This window comes from Panthera uncia, assembly GCF_023721935.1.
Source record: "Panthera uncia isolate 11264 chromosome C1 unlocalized genomic scaffold, Puncia_PCG_1.0 HiC_scaffold_4, whole genome shotgun sequence".
Classification (NCBI taxonomy): Eukaryota; Metazoa; Chordata; class Mammalia; order Carnivora; family Felidae; genus Panthera; species Panthera uncia.
Window position 1 is genome coordinate 20901660 of NW_026057585.1, and position 24615 is coordinate 20926274.

The 24615-nt window shown below is 34.6% G+C and overlaps 1 protein-coding gene across 3 annotated transcripts in view; it reads right to left on the reverse strand.

Annotated features, from left to right (window-relative positions):
• Window positions 1-1749: 1749 nt before the first annotated feature.
• Window positions 1750-24615, reverse strand: part of SLC35A3 (solute carrier family 35 member A3) — a 52475-nt gene continuing 29609 nt past the window's right edge. For 2 of the 3 annotated variants that reach the window (XM_049616745.1, XM_049616743.1), the window contains exons 3-8: window positions 18868-19022; window positions 18668-18790; window positions 15809-15980; window positions 12739-12857; window positions 10404-10537; window positions 1750-5573 (exon numbers count right to left, since the gene is read on the reverse strand). In XM_049616745.1, coding sequence (XP_049472702.1) covers window positions 5483-5573; window positions 10404-10537; window positions 12739-12857; window positions 15809-15980; window positions 18668-18790; window positions 18868-19022 — 794 coding nt within the window. In that variant the 3' untranslated portion in view covers window positions 1750-5482. The remainder of the gene's footprint in view (window positions 5574-10403; window positions 10538-12738; window positions 12858-15808; window positions 15981-18667; window positions 18791-18867; window positions 19023-24615) is intronic. The other variant, XM_049616744.1, reaches the window with a different exon arrangement.

Sequence of the window (24615 nt, forward strand, 5' to 3'; positions counted from 1 at the left end):
CTACCCCCAAGTCACATGTTTAGAATCATTTGACATTTCTCAAATTAAAACAATAAAGTATAAATTAAAAGTCTCTATAAACAAATTGACATTGTTTGTGCCATCCTCATCAGTTCAGAAGAATGTGTATAGACATAAGTGGTCACTGTGTAGTAAGGAATTTGGCCTTACCCAAACAAAGTTCTGGCCTACATCTTTAGGACTTCACACCTGATAATTTCTGCTAACAAGATGACTCAGAATGAGCCCCTATAACTTGATGTCAGTTTTCCAGGGAGGGACAGAGCTAGTAAGTTCAACCATGTGGGCAAAGAATCAATCATTCCAAGTAAGAAAGCTTTGATAAAAATTTGGACACCAGGGGCGCCTGGATGGCTCAATCAGTTAAGCATCCGACTTCGGCTCAGGTCATGATCTCATGGTTCTTGAGTTCGAGCCCCGCATCAGACTCTGTGCTGACAGCTCAGAGCTAGAGCCTGCCTCAGATTCTGTCTCCCTCTCTCTCTGCCCCTCCTCCCACTCACACTCTGTCTCTCTCTCTCTCTCTCACAAAAATAAACAAACAACAGAAAAATTAAAAACAATTTGGACATCAAAGCAGAGTAAGCTTTCCTGACTGGCAATACTGTATGTACATTGTGGCCAGGAGTAGATAACACGGTCCATGATTCCACAGGGAGTAGACACCTGGAAAGGAGTCTGGGCCCCTCCTAGACTCCACCCTATATTGTCTTCCTTTGGCTGGTTCAAATTTGTATACTTTCTTGGTAATAAACATGATTATGAATAGAATAGGTTTCAGGGAGTTCTGTCTTTCTAGTGGATTATTGAACCTGAAGGTAAATTTGGGAAATCCCTGAATTTGCAGTCACCGAGATTCTCTCTACTATAGTACAATTTCAAATCCTTGGGATGTGAAGGCAATTTATTTATTCTTTTGCTATTTTCTTTTCTGGAATATATATGTAATCAATCCTGCTTTGAAGGAATTCAAAACTTTTAACCATAAGAAAGACCATTTACAAATGCTGGTCACTGTCTGACTATTGAATGGCAGTAGTTATCCATAAGATTTGGATTAGGAGGTGTATTTGCATGGCACTGGGATTCAAGGATTGTGATATACTTCCTACAAAAGAAGTATTCCAATTCCAAAAAAAATGTAAAGATTTTTCACAAGAAACCAAAGAGAAGTATACAATAAAATAAAATTAAATATTGATGTTCTTTAGTGATGTTTAAAACAAAGCATTTGTACAATTTTGTACAAGGATATTTCACTAATAGAGGTGGGAATGAAATCTTTTATATTGCTTATCATTTGATCTCTACGCACTGAATTGTAGTCACAATAGAAGCAATTATATTCACATTATGAAGAGAATATATACCAATCACTATAATTACTTAACCTTGAGGCTGGCAAACAGATAATTTATTTAAAACAACAAAAAATTAGGTTATTATCACACAGGTAGAGAAGTTCTAACTAGTTTAAATAAAACCCAGTCTTTCATGCTAGAGCACAGACTAGAAAAAAAGAAAGAAGATCACACATGATAAAGGTAACGAGAGATGATGGAAAAGATCAGGAAGTCATTTCTGATATATAGAAAGGAATCTAATTCATGGTTAAGTCAAACACAGGTGAAAAGGGAAACAAGAATTATAGGAAGAAATTTATATAGAGTTAATTATGAAAATAATCTTTTTCATAAATCTACTAGATAATGACTGCATACCAAAAAATGACAAAGAAAAATTTATCAATTAAAAAGCCATTTAACAAAAGACCAATTTATACATTCCTCTAATTATGTCCATAAAAAATTTAAATATACAAATCACATTTCCATACTCAAAGGAATCTTTCTAAACAAATGAAATACACAGACATATAAACAAAATCAGAATTCAAATCATTAAAAAATATTTTAAAAATCACAGTAAATTATATCTCATAATAAGAAATAAAATAACAAAATGACATCTATATACATTTGTTAAAGTTTCAAAAGCTCAATGATGAAGCAACGGTGCATAATTTATTTAAATAAGTACTGTTTACTAATGCTTATATAATATACCTATTTTAATATTCTGTTAGATAATGGATTTAAAGAACAAATGTTGAAACATCCAAAAAATTGAATTATAGTTATTCTTAAAATGTTAATTTTCCCATGTGTCCAAAGTTGTGAATTACAGTAATATCCTCCAGAAAAGTCAGGTATTTGGTAAAGCAAGGCACATAGGACCAGATTTTGATAAAGGTGCTTTTTCTTTGGTCCTGTAATTTCTTTAAATATGCTACATATCTGGGCGATTCTTAAGATGACTTTCAATATAGCATAAATAACTTTTATAAACCTTTTCTTACGTAAAGCATACATCCATGTGTAATTAAATATTATAACAATGAAAGTGTAAGTAAAACAAGAGATGCTAAACCCTATTTTTAAAAACAAAACAAAACTCAGTTGAATGACTATACAATGACATTTTAAAAGTCCAATAATTTGATATGTAGGAAAAGTGTATCAATTCTTAAGAATAATCAATATTACATTAAGTCTACTGGGTACAAAGTTAATTAGTTTCTTTTCAAACTCTGTCTCCTTAGAATCTAGCTTAAATATCAAACTACTTTTCCTTCTACGAAATTGTGACATTCAATATAAATTTATGTAAACATTTAAGTTTTGCACCTCTAAACTACAGTTTCCACCATAAAAGTAGCCTACAACTTCTCTAAAAATACTTATTAAAGAACTGGTGATAACTACTGTGTTGAAACATCTACATGTTGAATTTCAAACTTTTCTTCCCAAATACCATATTCTTAATTTTTAATAGAACCATCAACTGGCACTCTTCTCCCATGAGTTAGCACATTTTTATAATGAACAAAGTAGTTAAGAGATAACAAGTAAACTTCAAAAAGTAAGAATTTAAATAATAAAGGAGTCATCATTATAAAAGATTGATACAATAAGGCTTTTGGAGGTCATCAAAACACACACCACACACAGAGGAAAATGGCATTATCTGTATATATGACATGATATAGCCTACAGGCCCATCTTCTCAAATATGATTCTTTCTTTATGAATTAAAAATTATAAGCTACACAACCCAATCTCTAATAACATCTTCAAACCTATAAGCAAAATATAAACTAAGCTTGTCTAATAAATGTTTCGTTTGAAAATATGCTTTAGACTATTTTGTCCTTTGTCACAGCTTTTGATTATATTTTTATAAGCTTTATTGAGAATCTTGAAAACTGTTATTTTGGACACCTGAAAATATATTACAATGGTAACTAACCTGTCTGATTTCCAATATTTGCTTGTATTATTTTTTGAAGGGACAGACTAAACCTGAATTAACAATTAATTGTAAATGTACACTGAATTAATATGTAAGTACCCAACTAGTACTTCAATGTGGGCCGAACATAAATCTTTATATTTACTCTTGAATTCTGTGCATTTGCAGGATTTAGATTTCACTTGGCAGTAGATAGTAAGATGTACATCAGAATGGTGTTAAAAACACCATGCTCAAAATGTGGTAAAGTTATTAAACAAATGCTCTCAAAGGTGGTCACTGAAAATCATAAGTCAGGCTTCCAGAAAGTTTGGTTAGTGTCAGTTTGGAATTACCAGGAAACTGATTTAAAAGTATTTTGTACTTTTAAACACTTTTAAGCTTTGAATGCAATAGATTAGGCCTGTGTCCTGTAGAGACTAGGTATGCATAAGCAAAGTAATATAGCCAGTCCTAATTAGCCAAAAGTATCCAACAGTTTGTGACACGGTATTTTTGAGCCAAATTCTATTTAACAAAATCCATTATAACTATATAAAAATATTTACTTTTCTACAGTTTTTAACTATTAGAATGGGAGACTTTTAAAAATATATGAAGCATGAATGAAAAAATAAAGTAAAATACTTCTTATACACAATAGGTTAATTCTGTCTATATAGTCAATAATTAAGTTAAACCTATATTCCAATTTTAGAAAGTATTCTTGCCCACCAATTCACCTTATCATTTTTGCTATATTTTCTCTCCATTGAACCAACTTATTAAATAACACATGTAATTTACAACCTCAACTCCAGTGCTAATCAAAATGGAAAAGAAACCACTATCTTAAAAGCAAAGTAGTGGTTCCTTCCCAGCAGCTTTTTAGGGCCACAGAAAGGGACTCAGAATTGGCTACCTCTCCTAGACATGTGACCACACTATTTCTGGGGATGGTGGGTTTATGAGAGGCCTAAAAAGTTCTTCTGAGCAGCCTTGAGTTATAGCTATGGTGCCATTTAAAATAATGAAATATCATGGCAATCTGGAATGTCTCTAAGAAAGGTCATTTTGGTCTCAATTCGTTGACATGTATACTACAATTATTTTGGTTGTTGTTTTTAATTAAAGGAAGTTTTTACAGATCAACGAGTAAAATATTCATTTAAAAACATTCTAGATGTATACAGTATATGCTTTGATAGTTCAAAATTCTCCAAGTGGAGATGTTAGACAATAATTATTTTAAATTATTAAACAAGTATTTATTTCCTTTAAATTACATTTTGAAACTTCAATGGAAATTACCACATACAGAAATTTAATTTAAAGTAATATTAAGGATTTATCTGATTTACAGAAAAGAAATATAGTTAAGAGATTAAGGACAAAACTCCATTAGTGCAAAAGTCTCTGGCTACTCTCTAGCACAGGAGCAACTGGATTGCTTTCAGCAGTTTCAAAGCACTAGATCTTAAAACGTAGATGGAGAAATAGATGTGTGTACTTCTCTACATTAAATTTAAATATGAATTTTATTCTCTGACAAATTAGACCCAGAACGTAACTTTATCAAATTTTATGTAGTTGAACAAATAACATTTAGCAATCCTTTCTTTAGTAATCTTTTGTATAAATATAAAAATCTCAGATACATGAAAATGTTTTTCAAATCATACTTCTATTTCTTCACAGCTTTATAGGCAATTATAATTATAATTTTCAAACTTTGAATATTCCATGTGATTTGATATATCTGTACAGAAAAAGATAAAAAACATTTAATAAGATTAAATAGATCTAATTTGCAAAAATTGGTATCGGACATTTGTTGTGTGCTCTTGCAAAGAGTGCATAGGACATTTCTGCAGCAATCAAAAGGTAAAATCTTTTTAAACTCAGATTTCAAGTTTTTTCCAATAATTATTTTTCCAATAATTATTCTAATCCCTGGAAGTACTTTCAAGCTTTGATTTCTAGATGTAATAGGTATTTTGTTAACATATACACATATTTTAGCCTTAAATGTTTATATTTTCAAACCATTTGAATATGATGAGATTCAGCGTGATGATATCTTCTTAGAATCTGTAGAAGTCCTCTATGCAAGATTAATGTTGAGATTCCTAGTGCACCATTGTGAAAAACCAGTTAAAGATAGTATATACTATGCTTTAGTAGGATTGCCTGTAGGTTTGGGATCATAACCATATAGGAAAGTAGCTGTTATTACAAGGATGGCTCCAAGGAAAAAGACACTAAACAGATGAAGAAAAAATAAAAAGAGAAAATCAGATTAAAAGCAAACAACTTCTTTCTATTTCTTCACTTGTAAAAACAATTATAACTTGGGGGAAAATGTTCCAGTAATATGACTAACAGATACTGAATACTTACTACATTCTAGGTATTCAAGCCAAGTATTTTCCATGCATTATCTCACTTAGTTCTTATAACAACCCTATGAAGAAGTATTAGTATTGCCCTCATTTTTTTTTTTTTTTTAATATATGAGAAAACTGAGGGTTAGAGTAACTTGCTTAAAATCTCACAACTTGAAATGGAAGACGAGATTCAAATCCAGGTCTGTCTGACTCTAGAGCCTGTACTTTCATCTACTGCACTGTATTGTCTCCCAAAACAAAGATGTTTTAAACGTTGTATTTCCCCTTAACATGTCTTTTGCCTGCAATACACTGAATAATAAAAGATCTCAATTTTTAAATATTTGAAGGTAGAAAGGGAAAATGGAAGTTTTTTCAGACCAAAGTAAAGTTCAGTTTAAAATCCAAGGTAGTAATAAGCAAAACTCAGGACCAATTTACATAGGATGCTTTCTTTACAAAAATAAATTAGATTAAATGCAAGTATACTTGGTTTATTCTTTATTTTACCTGCCCATAGATATAATATGCCTTATTATAAACTGGAAATGAACTTAAACTGGTACTAGAACTTAAAGTGGAGCTAAACTGAATACCAATCTTAACTCTTAAGATGTATATTCTTCAAAGTGCTATTATAGAGACATGTATTTGTCTTGGTTTTAAAGTTTCTATTAACAGTTCAAAATCACTCTCCTGCTTTACAACAATAAACATTTGTTCTATAAAGGGAAAAGATCACAACCCTTTTTGTGACGCAAAGGGGCCCTTCCTAATGTGGTCCCTCCAACCTCATCTTCCACACTCCACCCCACCCCATCTGTAATTCGGTGAACACAACGTGCCTTTCAAGACAGTGTCTTTGTAGATGCTACTCCCTCTGCTTGCAATGTCCTTTCTCCCAAGAAAACTGATTATTCATACCTCAGGTCTAATGTCTCCAAGACTCACTCCCCTAGGCAGATGTACTCTATGATAACATTTACTATGCTGTATTAAATAAGGCATTATTTACACGTCTACACCCCGGCTTAACCATCTGCTCAGCATTCATCATTATACCCCAAGTGCCTAGGATATGGAAGGAGCTCAATAATTATCTGTGGTGATAAATATCTAGTGTTGACTTGACATAAATGGGCAACTTTTCAAAAGCCCTGGATGCAGGTACACAGGTAAGATTAAGATAACATAAACTTCTTATAATACATCTTGAAGAAAATTACTACCATAGGAATGTTTAATAATTATTAGGCTTTGGATGAGCTTCTGACTGAAAACTTTCTTTGTCAGGCATTCTGACCTTTGTTTAGCTTTCTGAACCTCTGGAATACACACTCAACTGAAAAGTTGTCTGATCCAATTTTCTACCCCCTGCAGGAATCCATTCTATGAAATCTCTAACAGGATCTACTAGAAAACCTAATAATGTCAGGAAACCCCTGCTTGTCAAGACAGTTATTTTTAGATGGTTCTGAGAGAAAAATTTTTCTTGGGGAAAAACTATTAGAAAACAATGATTATCTCAAAGATTTGAATACCTGACTTCCAACAGAATTATATATATACTTCAATAATGTATTAATCATAAAGTTCTCATTTATTTATTCACATATCTAACTTTCTAATCACTGTGACCTCCTTGAAGAGAGGAAACATATCTCATTCATAAATTTAGGTTTTTCCAGGATCTGGTACAGTGAAAGGAAGACACATACTACACACTTAATACATTTTTGATAAAAGAATAAATAAGCCTAAATGCAAGGATGGTTAATGCTAAAAAGCAAAATAATCAACACAAGAAAAATAAGTTAGGAAAGAAAATACTGGTGATGTGATATCAGTAGAGATGTCTAGCAGTCAGCTGAAAATAGGGATCTAGAGTTGAAGTTGGGACTTATCTTCATAGAGAGGACAGACAAGACATGGCAGTGGATAAGATGAATGAGAGAGTGAATAAGGATTGACAGATTACCAAAGAAGCAGCCAGAAAAGCAAGTACAGGGGTACCACTTCTGAGAAACCAAAACAAAACAAAACAAAACAAAACAAAACAAAACAAACAAAACCCAAACACACACGAAAACCGTTTTAGGAAGTGAAATGGGGGTAACCATGGAAAATATATTAATACATTTGGAATAGGGGTCATGGATTTATTCCTTAAGAGATGCTCTTCACAAAAATAAGAATATACAAATCAGAGGGTCTAGTTATATTTTAGGAAAAATAATCCATCTCCTTCATGCGGCTCAGTGTCAAAACATTCATTCATTCAGTAATAACGGTATCATTGTCTTTTCTCTTTTTATCTTCATCGCAACATACCTTACACAGACCCTCAGAAACATGGATTTACATGCAGGTATACATCTTATTGACACACCACTATTTTGTCCCTCTACTGATTTCCCCTTTCATTTACTTGTTCATTCCCTGCATGTTTCAAAGATTTAAAGTTAACACCCTGACTTAGCCTTATATGAGGTTTGATTTTTTTTTTAAGGTATGCTTTTTTAAATGTACCCTAAAAATCTATAGTTCCAAACATTTTCAAATAATACAAAGCGCATAACTGCCCCCACTTAATGAATAGAGTAACTAAAGAATAATTAAGGTATAGATCCTAGTTGTTAGGCTAGTCTCACTAGCTAAGTAATTCATTCCCATACCAAACTAGAAACAAGTAATTTTAAACTCATGTCACATAAAAATCACAGATCTCAACATGCATGTCCCAGACCTATTGTCCAGGTTGCTAGAAGAAGGAAACCATAAATGTTCAATATAGAAATATAAAGGGCATATTATATTTTTCTCCTGCCAAATTCCACCCATAATCCTATCTCACTCTAGTGACGCAAATGAATTTTACTAGCTGTATTAAAATTTTAAGATCTTGAACATTCATTCAGACACAAGGAGTACCTCTTATAGGCCAACATCTGGCCTTGCTTATAAGATGGTAATAAATCTTCCGAAGAAAGGAGGAAAGAATGATAGAATGGAGGGGGGTACCCTTTTATTTCGGGAGGTCTCCTGATAAAGTAACATTTGAACCGAGACCTGAGGATATGAGAAAGTTAGTCATGTGAATACATAGGGGATGAGTATTCCAAGATGACTGAAGGACAAATCAAAGCCCATGGCCAAGAGATTACTGTAACTTTAAAAAAAAAAAAGCAAATAAGAGGAAAGTAGTATCAGATTATCAGATGAGGACAGAAAGGTAGCTGAGGGCCACATCAAATAAGTCATTAATGATGACAACTTTTAGATGACATGGAAAGCAGAGGGTTTCTGAACAGAGGAGTCATATGATCTAATTTACATAGAAAATAATCAGTCTGTTTGCTGAATGGAGAAAATTGTAGGAGCACAGCCCAAGAGAAGAAGCAAGAAGATACATCAACAGATTATTTCCTTAATCAAGATGATAAATGAGTGTGCCCTGGACCAGGATGGTAGCAATGAAGTTGTGAGAAATGGTTGACCCTGGAGATACCAAAAAGGAAGAGTTGACAGGCTTTCTTTCTAGATTAGAATGATGTATGAGAGAAGGGTAAAGAGAAGCTGATGACCTTACTTCTTACTTCACTCAGGAGGTAAAGAACTTCCATACGTTTTAACTTTCCTTTTTAAGTCTGTCTATACATCCATATCCATAGACTCTGCCTTCTCTTAGGTTACTGTGGATAAACTGTGTTCCTATTTAAGTCAAGGAAGATTTTGGCCTAGGCAACTGGAAGAATGGAGATGCTACCATGTACTAAATTGGGAAACCCTTATAGGGACAGGGAATGAATTATGTAGTAGACATTCAAGTGAAAATGTCAAATAGGCAATTATATATACAAGCTTGGAATTCAAATTAAAATGTGAAAGTTATTAGCATATAGATGGTATTTAAAGCCTTGAGAATAGAGATCACCTAAGGGAGTGAGTGTAAATAAGAGGTCCAAGGGCAGAGCCTTCAGATTCCAAAGTTTAGAAATTGAGAAGATGAAGAGTGGAGTGAAGTTAGAGGAAAACCAAGTATAGTATCCTGGAATCCATTAAAATATAATCTCATTACTCCAGAATTAGAAATTAAAATTATGATTATAAATTTTAAAAATGATAGGACCTTCAATACCATCTATATTTATCATACTTCATTCTTCCTAACTCTGTCTCCTCCCTTGGCATCCACGACACCAAACATCCTGGGTCTTCTGTCTTCCCTTGCAATTCCCTTCCCAACCAACCACGTCTTCCTGCCGCCATCGAAAAGAGTTTTCTCTTGCGCCACATTCTCTGTGTTAACTATTCTCTTCAAGAATGTCATTTACTCTCCTGGCTTTATCTACATAAATTCCACACATACAAATCCATTATATGACTTATTTTATGACTTTATATGACTTATTAACTTTTTTATATGACTTTTTACTTTGGAGAAGAGTTTGGAAAAAATTTTTTAATCTGTTGGGCAAATTCTGGCTAGCCAAATTTGTATAAAAAACTTTCCAGTGGAAGATTTTCTTTTATGCATTTAGTTTGCAATCTTTTTTTAAAAGATAGTTAAAAGGATCTTTTACGGTATTTCCATGATCCTTCAAAAGTTGTAATAAAACAAGATTTTTCATACCAGATCTTATTAAGAATTCTTACTTTTCTATATATTTTGGAGACTTAAAGCAATAGAAAAAAATATATTACCTGGTTGGCACAAAATCTTGCAGCCAAAAATAGGATATCAGTGTTGATAATATTATGGATAAAGAGGTTGCAAATCCTTTTAAAATATTATCTGCATATTTAATAACAGCAGCTATTACAAGGCCTCCAAGTGCCTGCAAAAGTTTTAAAAGATTATTTTAAACAAACATATATAAAATTGCTTTTCCAAACAATCTCATTATTCAATAAAACTTTAGACTTTTGTCCTATAAATTTAATCCCATTGTAATAAGTGATTTTATTTTTTTAATTAAAAAAATTAATGTTTATTTATTGTTGAGAGAGAGAAAGACAGCAAGCAGGGAAGGAGCAGAGAGAGAGAGGGAGACAGAGAATCCAAAGCAGGCTCCTCACTGTCAGTGCAAAGGCTGACATGGGGCTCAAATCCATGAACCGTGAGATCATGGACAGAAGTCAGAGGCTCAACTGAGCCACCCAGGCACCCCTTAAATTTTTTTTTAACGTTTATTTATTTATTTTGAGAGAGAGAGCAGGGGAAGGGCAGAGAGAAAGGGAGAGAGAAAGAATCCCAACAAGGCCCCACGGTATCAGTGCAGAGCCCAACGTGGGGCTTGAACTCATGAACTGTGAGATTATGACCTGAGCAGAGATCAAGAGTTGGACGCTTAACTGAGCCACCCAGGTGACCCAATAAGTGATTTTTATTAAACATCTCTTGGGGCGCCTGGGTGGCTCAGTCGGTTAAGCGGCCGACTTCGGCTCAGGTCATGATTTCACGGTCCGTGAGTTCGAGCCCCGCGTCGGGCTCTGTGCTGACAGCTCAGAGCCTGGAGCCTGTTTCAGATTCTGTGTGTCCCTCTCTCTGCCCCTCCCCCGTCCATGCTCTGTCTCTCTCTGTCTCAAAAATAAATGAATGTTAAAAAATAATAATAATAAAAAAAATCATCTCTTATGACCATAGAGTTTTGTTCAATAGCCCTTTTATTACAAAAGCTACCTGAAGTACCTACCAGCATAATCTGCAGTTTGTTATATTAGTTTAACTGTACTGTGAATAAAACATCTATCCTCAACCAGTTCAGTAACTAAGCATCACTTGTTCAGACAAATGTGGGAAGACTGTCACTTGGATCAATGAAATGTTCTTACTTTTGAAGTAAAAATAAAGTGTAATTTAAGTTATTTTACTAGTCTTTCAATAGGCTCCTAACTTGGCTTTTTTTCCTCTAGCTCCTCGCCCTTCAATCCCCTTTTTATTGCTGTCAGATTTTTCTTCCTGAAAAGATTGTAGAAAGAACTTTCTGCCAAATCCCTCTCAAATTCCAAATTGTACCTGCTTAAATAATGAGGTTTTACCATACAACATAGTTTTGTTTTCTGCCAAACTCTAGTTATAAACTCCTAAATCTGGGTTACCCACATTAATAACTTCCTCACAAGACAGAAGCTTATTATTAGTGAGAGTCACAAATTATGCCAATTGAGCTCACTACAAATTGATGTTTGAGTCCCTTTACCTCCTGGCAATGTAGTCAATCATCTATTTAGTTCCTATGGAATCATACCAACTATACCAAACCTTCTTTATTTAACTCAAGTCTTATAGGAAGAGGGCTTCCTTCTGCTAGGATAAAAGCCATCATACAAACTCTTCTGACTTACCCTATCTGTATTTTATATTTCCTCTGAATTTTCATTTATCCTGGTCTCTTCTCCTATCTTAAAAATATAAGTATACTTCCTGCTTTCAAAACACAACCACAATTTGCCACCTTCACGCCTTCACGCAATTTCTGTAAGAGAGCTTGCTCCTACAGCTTCAAATACCTCTTAAAGAAAGGCTTTGTGAAGGCAGTGACTTGTATCTTCACTTTTGTATCCTCCAGCGTTATCAAGTTGTTTTCTTTTTTTGATGATGAAATTACTCAACCCTTGAACAATTTCAAATTATAAACTGAGATAATTTGATAGGAATATTTTAATATGTACCTGTTACAGATTTAAATATCTAGATCTGCTTTTGAGCCTTAATGGGCTGATCATATACAACAACAAGAACTGTAAAAAAATCAGAAGTTATATTTACCTCTAACTTCAACTCTTTAATTCTTAAACTTGCATTTTCATTATGCCAAATTTAAATACCATAAAGTTCATTTATGACCTTTTCAAAGTAAGTTTTCATTGTGGCATTAAGACCAGTTCTATTTTAACTTCCCAGAATAAACTAGATATAATGAGAGCACTAACAGGAGGGATCTTTTTCCCTCCCAGCATACATCAGTAGCTACTCTGATTCTCTATATTAAAATAAAGTTTATTAGCATTAAATATAAGACTTTAAATGCTTTACCTGAAGAATAACAACTATCCAAGTCAGTCGGTTATATCCCTGAAAAAATCCATTCTTTGACACCAATTCTCCATCATAAATGTAGACACCCATTAGTCCAAATATACTCCCAAAGAAACCTATAAAAAAGTAAATTTTATGGCATGTGTCATTTAGTTTGTCTGGAGGGATATTTTTCCACTGGTATTCTAAATTTTATATTTAGCTTTTCCTTTTTGATAAAATTTGACTACTTTAAAAATCTTTTACTTGGGTATTTATATAAACTTAACAAAATTATACTTTGTACTATATTATAACTGTAAGACAAAGACAATATAAAAAAGAACAGAGATTACCAACTCTGGAACACTAAAAACTATAATGTTTAAATTATATGACCACATGGCTGTCTCATTCAAATATCTGGAAAATGCTCACTTTTGGCATATTCATTGTGTCCCATATCTTCCTATTGCTAGCTCTATATTCTTATATATTCATACACACACACACACACACACACACACACACACATAAAGAAACTATACACACACAAACTATAAAGAAAGAAATGGAAACCTATAGAGGCCATTTATCAGGAGTAGTCTCGGGTAAGATATGTAGTCAGAGTGCAGAATGAAGCAATGTTTTTATAAAGACATAACTACTTGAAGTATTCCATGATGGAAAGGAACTAAAAGGATATGAAATGTTCTTTTATTTATGCCAATTCATTTTCTAATTAAGTTTTTAATTTTAATTCCAATATAGTTAACATACAGTGTTATATTAGTTCCAGGTATACATCAATCATTTTAAGATGTCTAATTCTGAACATGACAGTAATACAAATTTACAAAGTTACAAAAATAAAAAATACAATAAGAAACACTTATGAAAGTATTAATTAGGTTTCTATTTTTTAATTATAAAACAACACTTGTTAATTAGGAAAAAAGGTATCCAATACAGGTTATATACATGTCAGTATATACAGATCTACAGCATTCTATCAGTTGTACAATATTCCATTTATGGATGATTATAATAATAATAATATGAAATACATACATAACATGATGTTCCACAAATTGTTCTAAGTGCTTTATGTATGCTAACTTACAACAACCCTATTAGGCAGATACTCCTATGCCCATTTTATGGATGAAGAAACTGATACACAGAGAAGTTAAACTTGTCTGAGCTCACACTGCTGGTAAGTGATGGACTCAGGATTTGAATCCAGGCAGTGTGGCTCTGGACTCCATGATCCTAAGCACTGCACTATTTAATCACACGGACAATTTATTTAAGCAATATTCTACATGTCTATTTTTTACAATTGTAGCCAATGCTAAAATGAATAACCTTGATTTATCTTTGTGCTCTTGTGTAAGTATACTCATAGGATAAATTCTTATTCAGAAGTGGAATTTTTGCATCAAAGCATTTATATAAAATTTTGTTAAACACCCCCAAATTGAGATCCAATAAGGTTATATCAATCTATACTCCTGGCAACCATAGGTAATAAGAGTTCCTATTTCTTCACTCTCTGGCTAATGTTGGGACCTTATCAATTTGCTAATTGTTGATAGTTTGATACTTGAGAAATGCTATTAAGAGAGAAGGGAAACAGAGGATCTGAAGCAGGCTGTGCTGACAGCAGAGGGCCCAATGCAGGGCTCAAACCCACAAACCGTGAGATCATGACCTGAGCCAAAATCAAGAGTCCGATGCTTAACCTACTGAGCCACCCACGTGCCCCTACTTTGAATATTCTTAAAAAACATAAAACAAAAAACAGAAAACTTGATACATTTATAAAATTTTGCAGAGAAACAAACAAATCCTGTGATAAATATAAAGGTTCAGTTTGTTACCACATTACTGGAAAACAGCTGGAAAAATGGACTAGAGCTTAGAGGTTGTTTGGGAATGTTTGACTTAAAATATAGGCCATTAGAAGTACAGACATTCACTGTGGAGGGCCTGACTGCTACCAGGAGAGACACGGTAAATTTGTTAAGTTGATGTAGACAAAAAAACAAACAAAACAAAACAAAAAACAGTTTTCAAACATGAGCTCCAAAGTCACAAGAACAGAGACTTGAAATAGAATGGTTGATTTGCAATGAAGCTGTCTCTCACATGTAGCATTTTCCAAAATTAATATATACCTGGAATACTATATCTGGAATCTTTGTATGAGAAATTAAACGCTATAATACTGTAATAGTTTAAATATATGTTCAAATGAAATCCTTAAGTATGTGAGGTCTTTTTGTTTGTTATAAACTATTTACCTTCAGTTAAAAAAATGTTACAGAATTTAAAAGCTAAAACAAAATATTTTGAAATAAAAAGGTATACTAAGATTTTAAAACAAAATGAAAGTTTCATCATTTCAAACTTCCTCTATTTTCTTTTTTTTTCTTTTTCAGCTTTATTGAGGTAAAATTGACAAGTAAAATTGTGTAAGCTATTTAAAGTGCACATCTTGAGGATTTGAAATATAATATGGTGACTATAGTTGATAACACTATATCACATAATTGACATTTGTCAAGTATCTTAATCTCCTTATCCCCCAGGAAGAGAGTATGTTATTTGTAACATCTTCTCTGAGAATTGGAGCAACCAAGAATAAAGTTCTTAAGTCTTCAAATAGTGAGGACAGAAATAGGCTATATATACTCTTATGTCACAGACCTAAAATTCCATATTCTTGAATAACAGGCATTCATTTAAAACACAATGCTTTTTGGTGTTGTTTATTTTTTAAATACATTGTTTCTGGTGGGGAGGAATAGAAAGAGAGGGAGAGAGAGAATCTTAAGCAGGCTCCCATGGCCAGCACGGAGAACTCTGGGGCTCCATCTCACAACTATGATGAGATCATGACCTGAACCAAAATCAAGAGTCGGATGCTTAACCAACTGAGCCACCCAGGTGCCCCTTGCCAGACATTTGTATCAGTGAGATTTTATGGGAGGCTTATTTATTTAAAGATATATAGTAATCTTTAAGTCTAACATTAAAAAATATTATGAAAAAAAGATAACTTTAGAAAGCATTTAAAACTTACCAAGTTGAATGTTTCTTATCCAAACTGATTGTTTGGTTTCTTTCAAGATTTTCTCAAAGTAAACCCCAGCAAAGCCACTTGAAAAACATGCTGTGAGAACTGCCATGAGGCCTACAAATTGAGAGCCAGTTGAAAGTTCCTTAGAATCAAGCTCCTGAGAATCTGAGGGCCACTGAACAAAAAGAAAAACAAAACTGTAGTTTATTCTTATGATATTTTACAAAGTACATATTTAGAGTGCACTCTCAGACCTTAAGATAAAAATGCAACCAATACCATTCTTGGGGATTGCAGAGGAGAGCTTTTGAAAGAAAATCTTAGAATCATTTTATTTTTTTCCCATAGTGATATTACTGTTACAACTTACAATTTCAAAAAATTCCCTAAAAAAGAGAAAGAGAATGAGTAAATGCACAGATGCACAAAACAGCTTCTATAAGCAGTTCAGTTGTAGAAATTCAAAGTGTGAACTGTTGGAGCAGCAAAAATGGTTCTGGAGCTGTTGGTTATTATGGAAGTCCCGTCCCATATGGTATCATGTTAACCACTGTGGGCTTTATCCCATAGTTCAGCGTTCCTGAAATTATCTTCATGGCTTTTGTTAAATCTGTGTTCCACTTGAACTCTTACTTGATATTTTAATTAAAAAATTGTTAATATTTATTTATTTTTGAGAGAGAGAGAGAGAGAGAGAGAGAGAGAGAGAGAGAGAGAGATGGGAGGGGCAGAGACAGAATCCAAAGCAGGCCCCAGGCCCTGAACTGTCAGCACAGAGATCAACGCAGGGCTCCAACTCATGTACTGTGAGATCATGACCTGAGCTGAAGTCGGACACTCAACCAACTGAACCACCCAGAGACCCCTTGATATTTTAATTTAAAACACCTCACTTTTTACAATGTAATACCTACTTTAGCTTATCCTTAGCAATATCTGAAAATATGGGTTTGAAATGGCAGTTATATTTTTGTAATACCCATTTTAAAATATATTAACTAGGGGTATCTGGGTGGCTCAGTTGGTTAAGTCCTACTCTTGGTTTTGCCTCAGGTCATGATCTCATGGTTTGTGGATTCAAGCCCTGCTCTGGGCTCTGTACTGACAGTATGAAGCCTGCTTGGGATTCTTTCTCTCTCCCTCTCTCTGCACCTCCTCTGCTCACTTGCTCTCTCAAAATAAATAAATAAACATTAAAAAAAAATAAATAACAGAAATATTTATTCAAGATAGACATAGCACCCCTGGAGAAAGTGATCGGGGAGGAGGGCTCTGGATGGCAGGAAATTGGCATGATTGGATTTGTTTTTAGACAAACCATAGTGGTGACTACTGGAGTTTGAATTTTGAGGGATGGATAAGACTGAAGTAAAAAAAATCAGGAGGCAAATGATCACATGAGAAACAAGACGACATGAATTGGGGAAGAGACAGAGAAGGACAGAATCAAGAAGCATTACAAAGCAGCAATAGCAAAGTCTTAGTGACTGAATAGATGTACAGGCAGAAGGAAGAGTTAAGACAACTCCCAGGCAGAGTAAATAATGAGGGAAAAAAATACAAGCAAGAATAGTTTCGGTGGAGGAAAAGGTAAAGTTTAGTTTTGGATATGCTCAGTTTATAAAGCCTATTGAATAACTGAACTAAGATGTCCAACAGGTTTTTAGATGTACAAATCTGAAATTATGGGTGAGACACAGACCAAGGAACTATGAGCATATATGTGTTAATAAAAACCTACAGAATGAAGTCTCCAAAAATAAGGACATAATTTAAGGGAAATAACAAGCCTACCAGCAACCCCAATATCAAGGAAAAGGACCCCAGGAAGGAGCCCAATAAAGAATTATTAGGAAGATGAGAAGAACCAGGAAAGAATGGTATCAGGGAAGCTGATGAACAATAAGAAGGGAGTAATTAATAACCTCAAATGCAGAGCGCCTGGATGGCTCAGCTGGTTAAGTGTCTGACTTTGGCTCATGGTTTGTGAGTTTGAGCCCTGCATCAGGCTCTGCGCTGCTGGTGTGGAGCCTGCTTGGGATTCTCTCTCTCTTTCTCTCTCTCTCCCTCTGCCCCTTCCCCACTTGCTCTCTCTCTCTCAAAATAAATCAGTAAAACTTAAAAAAATTTTTTTAATAAAATAATCTCAAAAGCTCCAGACATCCAGTAAAAATCAGTGTTGTTTTATGTACGATTTTATTTCCCTAACTAGATTTGTGTCAGATAATTTGATTTTTACTTATTTTAATTTTAAAAATTTCATTCATTCATTCATTCACTCATTCATTCATTCATTCCCTTGTTTAAATTCCAGTATAGTTAACATACAGTGTTATATTAGTTTCAGGTGTTCAATATAGTAACTTAACAATTCTGTACATTACTCAGAACTCATTAAGAGGAGTGTACTCTTAATCCCCTACACCTATTTCACCCATCCCCCTCACCTGTCTCCTCTCTGGTAACCATCAGTTTATTCTGTATAGTTAGGAGTCTGTTTTTGGTTTGTCTCTTTTTTTCTTTGCTTTGTTTCTTAAATGCCACAGATGAGTGAAATCATATGGTATATAAATACAACTGAACATTACTCAGGTACAGAAAAGAATGAAATCTTACCATTTGCAACAACACCGATGGACCTACAGAGTATAAGACTAATAAGTAAAATAACTTATATAAGACTTTTATTTCTCATTAGTTGCAGTCCCGATGTAGTATCTTACTCAAAGGAAGCCCTCAAAATATGTCAGTTGTGAGAATAAAAATTTACTCGCTTCAACAAATAACAAATGTATCCTCCATGCACAATAAGGTTTTGAAACTGTGATAAAAATGAAAGGTGTACTTATCTTGAATAGTTACCTGTACAAAAGCAACTCCTGTCATCAAAATTACTAGGGAGAGCCACTGGTACACACCTAATTTTTTACTAAGCATAGACACAGAAAATAATGCTGTTGTAAGAATTTTCAACTGATATGTGACCTGAAAAAGAAAAGAGCTAATATTATTGTTTGCTTATTTGCTTCTTAAAAGAACTACTAGAAATATATTTTAAGTACCTGATAAGTAGCTGCATCCAGATTTGATAGTGCCACATAAAGTAAATTATTCTGAAGAGTATATATCCCTGATGGAATAGCAAGTTTCAGAGTTTCCATAGGTTTATTAAGTATTTCATCATGCAGTATTCGATTCAGTGCTCTTAGACTACATTCTAGAAAACACATGAAATGGGTAAAACCAATAATTAAGTAACTCTGAATAAGTTACATACTCTCTCTCAAGGCCTCAGTTTTCTCACCTATAAAAAATGGAAACAGGTCTACATGTTAAGATACTTTTAGGTCTGAAATATACCTTTAATAATACTAATTTTTCAAAAGTTAAATATTATAACATAGCATATTAAGAACATTATCCTTATACTCTTTCATTAGGAAACATAAGCAAATTGATTATATGTATTTACATATTGTATACATACATATCTGCACATATATATTTATGATAACCAAACGCTCAAAGTATTAATTTTTTAGCTAAGTATTCTTACTCTATAGTAGCAACATTATAAAAACTTGTATTTTGTGCATTCCATTTTATCACCAGCCATTCAAGCCAATTAATAATTGTGAAGACTTTAATCATAAAAAGACAGTAAAACAACTAAGGAGTGGGTTTGGCTGCAAACAACAGAAAACCCAGTGAATACTGGCTCAACCTCAAAGGGACCTGTCTCATCCTCAAAGGGCCAGGGCCAGGTCCAAAGCAGCTCAGTGATGACATCAGGGTCCTAAGCTCACTCTCCATTTATACTGGCTTTTTACTTTCATGCTTCTCATCTATTGTCTACATGATTATTGCAACAAGGTCACCACATGATCACCGCAGTTGTGTCTGGTTCTTGTTTTTAGGCAGCAAGAAAGAACAGGAGGATACAGTGACCTAGTGGGCATCTTCTTTTGCTGTCACAGACCAGGATTTTGTTGCACAGCTACCCCCTGCAGCAAGGGAGCTGGGCAATGTCGTCTTTTCTTTCATAGTCTCCATATTAGAAACAACAAAGGGAGAAAGGGGTTGGAAATGGACTTCAAGCTAGCCAGCCTACAGTACTAATCACAAAAAAAAATGTCCAAAGAACTTTAAGAGATACATAAACCCTTAAAGACAGGAGAAATCTAAGGATCCTACTACTTTACCAATAATGACACTTCATAGCTGATTTTCTCTCCTAACATAAAACTTAAAAACTTTGATTATGAAAACTTTTTTTAATGGAAAAAATGTTTAAAGATTAATATCTGATATTTACCCTTTCCTTACCCTAAAATAATAATAGTAAAATAAAAGGTAACTAAAAGTTACCAAAAGATTTCTTCTTAGATTTAGCAGAAAAAAAAATCTAAAATATTAGCTTATACATTTTTAAAATTATATTAAAATTTAAAATAATTAATGCTGTGACATATTTTTCTCAACAGGAGTTCAGGGAAGGTCTTGTTCCTTATTCCTTCCAATTCCTGGTATTGTTAGGCTTTTTCTTTTTGCCAATCTGAGGGTATTGAAATTGTGTCTGTGGCTTTAATTTGATTTCTCTGCTTGCTAGTAAGGTTGATCTATATTTATATATTGTTATATATTTATATAAATATATTTTTATATATTTATTTATATTTTAGAAATTTTTAATATATTTATTGGCCATTCAGGTTTCTCTCTCTCTCTTTTTTAAGTTTATTTATTTATTTTTGAGAGAGAGACAGAGAGAGAGTATGTGCGCACAAGCAGGAGAGCAACAGAGAATCTGAAGCATGTTCCAGGTTCTGAGCTGTCAGCACAGAACTCAATGTGGGGCACGAACTCATGAACCTGACCTGAAATTGGACACTTAACTGACTGAGCCACCCAAGAGCCCCCAGGTTTCTCTTCTGTAAACTGCTTATTTATATCTTTGGTCCACTTTTCTGTTGAGATTCTTGTCTTTTCCTTATTGAATTATGTAAGTTCTTTGATGTTCTGGATGTTCATTATTGGTGGATACATGTGATGTAAATATCTTCTCTCAATCTCTGGTTTATCTTCTCATTTGGTTTTATATACAGGCATTTTTTCATTTTAATGTACCCCAAATCATCCATTTTTTAAAATTTCATTTGTGGGGCGCCTGGGTGGCTCAGTTGGTTGAGCGTCTGACTTTGGCTCAGGTCATGATCTCCTGGTTTGTGAGTTCGAGCCCTGCGCCAGGCTCTGTGCTGACAGCTCAGAGCCTGGAGCCTGCTTCGGATCCTATGTCTCCCTTTTTCTCTGTCCCTCCCGCACTCATGCTCTGTCCCTGTCTCTCAATAATATAATAAATATATGTTAAAAAAATGTTTTAAAATGTTCATTTGTATTCTTTGTATCTTATTTGAAATAATTCACAGTACCAAAGTCATAAATGTCAATCTTTATCTAGAATTTTTTTTTAATTAAATTTTTTTTAATTTAACCTAAAAACCTGGGAATTATTCCTCAGACTGGATTCCCCATTTCCTTGATCTTCACACACCTACTCTGCTAGCAAGTCATGTCAACTATAGTTTAAAAACATCTGTGTGGGGGTGCCTGGGTGGCTCAGTCGGCTGAGTGTCGGACTTTGGCTCAGGTTATGATCTCACCATCTGTGAGTTCAAGCCCCGCGCTGGGCTCTGTGCTGACCCTTCAGAGCCTAGAGCCTGCTTCGGATTCTGTGTCTCCCTCTCTCTCTGCCCCTCCCCCACTCATGCTCTGTCTCTCTGTCAAAAATAAATAAACATTAAAAAAAAAAATTAGAAAACAAAAAACAAAAAAACCAACATCTGTGTGAACCGGGGCACCTGGGTGGCTCAACTGGTTAAGTGTCTGACTTCAGCTCAGGTCATGATCTCGCCATTTGTGAGTTCAAGCCCCACATCAGGCTCTGGGCTGACAGCCTGGAGCCCGCTTCAGAATCTGTGTCTCCCTCTCTGTCTGCCCCTTCCCCACTCTCACTCTGTCTGTCTGTCTGTCTGTCTCTCTCAAAAATACATAAGCATTAAAAAAATCTGTGTGAACCAAATCAATGCCATCTTGGACAAATCTGCCGTAAATACCCGCCTCCCCCAATACACACACACACACACACACACACACACACACACACACACACTCTTTCCTTTTGTTTAATCACACTTTTGGAACACCTGGGTGGCTCAGTCGGTTAAGCATCCGACTTCAGCTCAGGTCATGATCTCACACTCTGCGTTTGAGTCCCATGTTGGGCTCTGTGCTGACAGCTCGGAGCCTGGAGCCTGCTTCGGATTCTGTGTCTCCCTCTCTCTGACCCTCCCCCGTTCATGCTCTTTCTCTGTCTCAAAAATAAATAAACATTAAAAAACAAATCACACTTTTAAGTACATCCTTAGGATATAATGTCCATGATATGATCTGTCTTGGAGATATGACTGACACACACCTATTCCTTTTTTTTTTTTTTTATGTTTTATTTACTTTTAAGACAGAGAGAGCATGAGTGGGGATGGGGCAGAGAGAGAGGGAGACACAGAATCTGAAGCAGGCTCTAAGCTCTGAGCTGTGAGCACAGAGCCCGATGCGGGGCTCGAACTCAGGAACTGTGAGATCATGACCTGAGCTGAAGTTGGATGCTTAACCAACTGAGCCACCCAGGTGTCCTATGACACACACCCATTCTTAAACATTTCCCTCTTGGATGGTCTCCAACATGTACTCCCCAACCTCTAGGGCGATAAAAGCAGGCCTTAAGGGAGATGGTGTTGCAGAGATCTACTCCTCTTGCAGCTACCAAAGACACCCTCATCAAGCTGGATTTGTCAGCCTTTTTCTTTAGTCTTTGAGTTCCTTCAGCCTTTGGAGGTGGTTCTGCATATACCTCCTGTTCAGAGAACAATGTCGCATAAACATCATCTCTTCTCTACCAGTGTCATCTAAGCTACCATCATCTTCTTGCCTGGACTAGTGCCATAGCTTCCATATATGATTTCTTGAACCTATTCTTGCATCTCCTCTACTGTCAATATGACTACTGTACTGGTCTTTCCATGCGCAAAATGGGACATATTTTAAACATTTCAATTATTTCCTTTTGCTTTTATGGTCATATCTGTAGCCTTCAAAGCTGCATTGTGTTTTCTGAACGCCAATTCAATCTCTCTTTGTCCCATTCTTATCCTTGATCAATATGCTACAGCCACACTGGCCACCATAATAGATTCAAAAGTATACTAAATTTATGAACAATTTAAAAAATAGGCAGCAGACTTGAACAGACATTTCTCTAAAGATAAACAAATGGTCAATAAGCACATGAAAAGATGCTCAACGTCATTAGTCATTAGGGAAAATCAAATCAAAACCATAATAAGATACAATGTCACACCTACTAGAATGGCTATACATTTTTTATTTTATTTATTTATTTTGAGAAAAAGGATGGACACACATGTGGGGGTGGGGAGGGGCAGAGAGAGAGGGAAAGAGAAAATCCCAAGCAGATTCTGTGCTTTCAGCACAGAGCCTGACATGAGGCTCAATCTCACAACTGTGAGATCATGACATAAGCCTAAATCAAGAAGTGGTCACTCAACTGACTGAGCCACATGGCACCCCTATACATTTTTTTTTTTTTTTTTTGAATAACAAGTAAGGATGTAGAGAATTTTCAGCCCTCGGACATTGCCAATGGGAATACAAAATGTTGTAGTCGCTGTGGAGAAGTTTGGTGGCTCTTCAAAATGTTAAATGCAGAATTACCATGTGACCAAGCAATTATACTCCAATGTATATACTCAGAAGTTAGGAAAGCAAGGACTTGAGCAGAGACTTATGCCTCTATTGCAATATTAATTATTCAGTATTCATTGCGTTATTCACGATACCAAAAGGTGGAAAAAACTTAAGTGTCCATCAATACATTAATGGCTACAATGTTATATACACATACATACACACACACACACACACACACACACATACAATGAAATATTATCTGGTCATAAAAAGGAATAAAGTTCTGGGGTGCCTAGGTGGCTCACATGGTTAAGTAACTGACTCTTGATTTTGGCTCAAGTCATGATCTCACAGATCGTGTGATCGAGCCCTGCGTGGGACTCTGCGCTGATAGCATGGAGCCTGTTTGGGATTCTTTCTCTCCCTCTGTCTCTGCCCCTCCCTCATCTGCCCTCACAGGTGCATGTTGTGTGTATGTCTCTCTCTGTCTCTCAAAATAAACATTAAAAAAAAGAAATAAAGTTCTGATACATGTTACAACATGGATTAAACTTGAAAACATTGTTTAAAATAAGCCAGACATAAAAGGAGAAACATTGTATGATTCTACTTAGATGGAATATCTATAACAGGCCAATTCATAGAGACAGAAAGTAGAATAGAGGTTTCCAAGTACTGAAGATAAAGGGGAATGGGAATTATTATTTAATGGTTACAGAGTTTCTATTTGGTGTGAATGAAGTTTTGGAAATAGTGCTAGTGGTTGTACAACATTGTGAATATAATTAATGCCACTGAATTATACTTAAAAGTGGTTAAAGTTGCAAATTTTATGATATATATGTGTGTAAAAATATATTGTACTACAATTTCAAAGAATAATGCAATATACCCCAAAACACAGAATTTTATACTTCAAAACCTGTGAATTATATGGTATATGAATTATATCTCAATAAAGTTGTTTTTTTCTTAAAATGTATCAAATTAGTCACCACTAGACTAACCAATGCAACAAATAATATAAAAAGGCTTGACTTTAG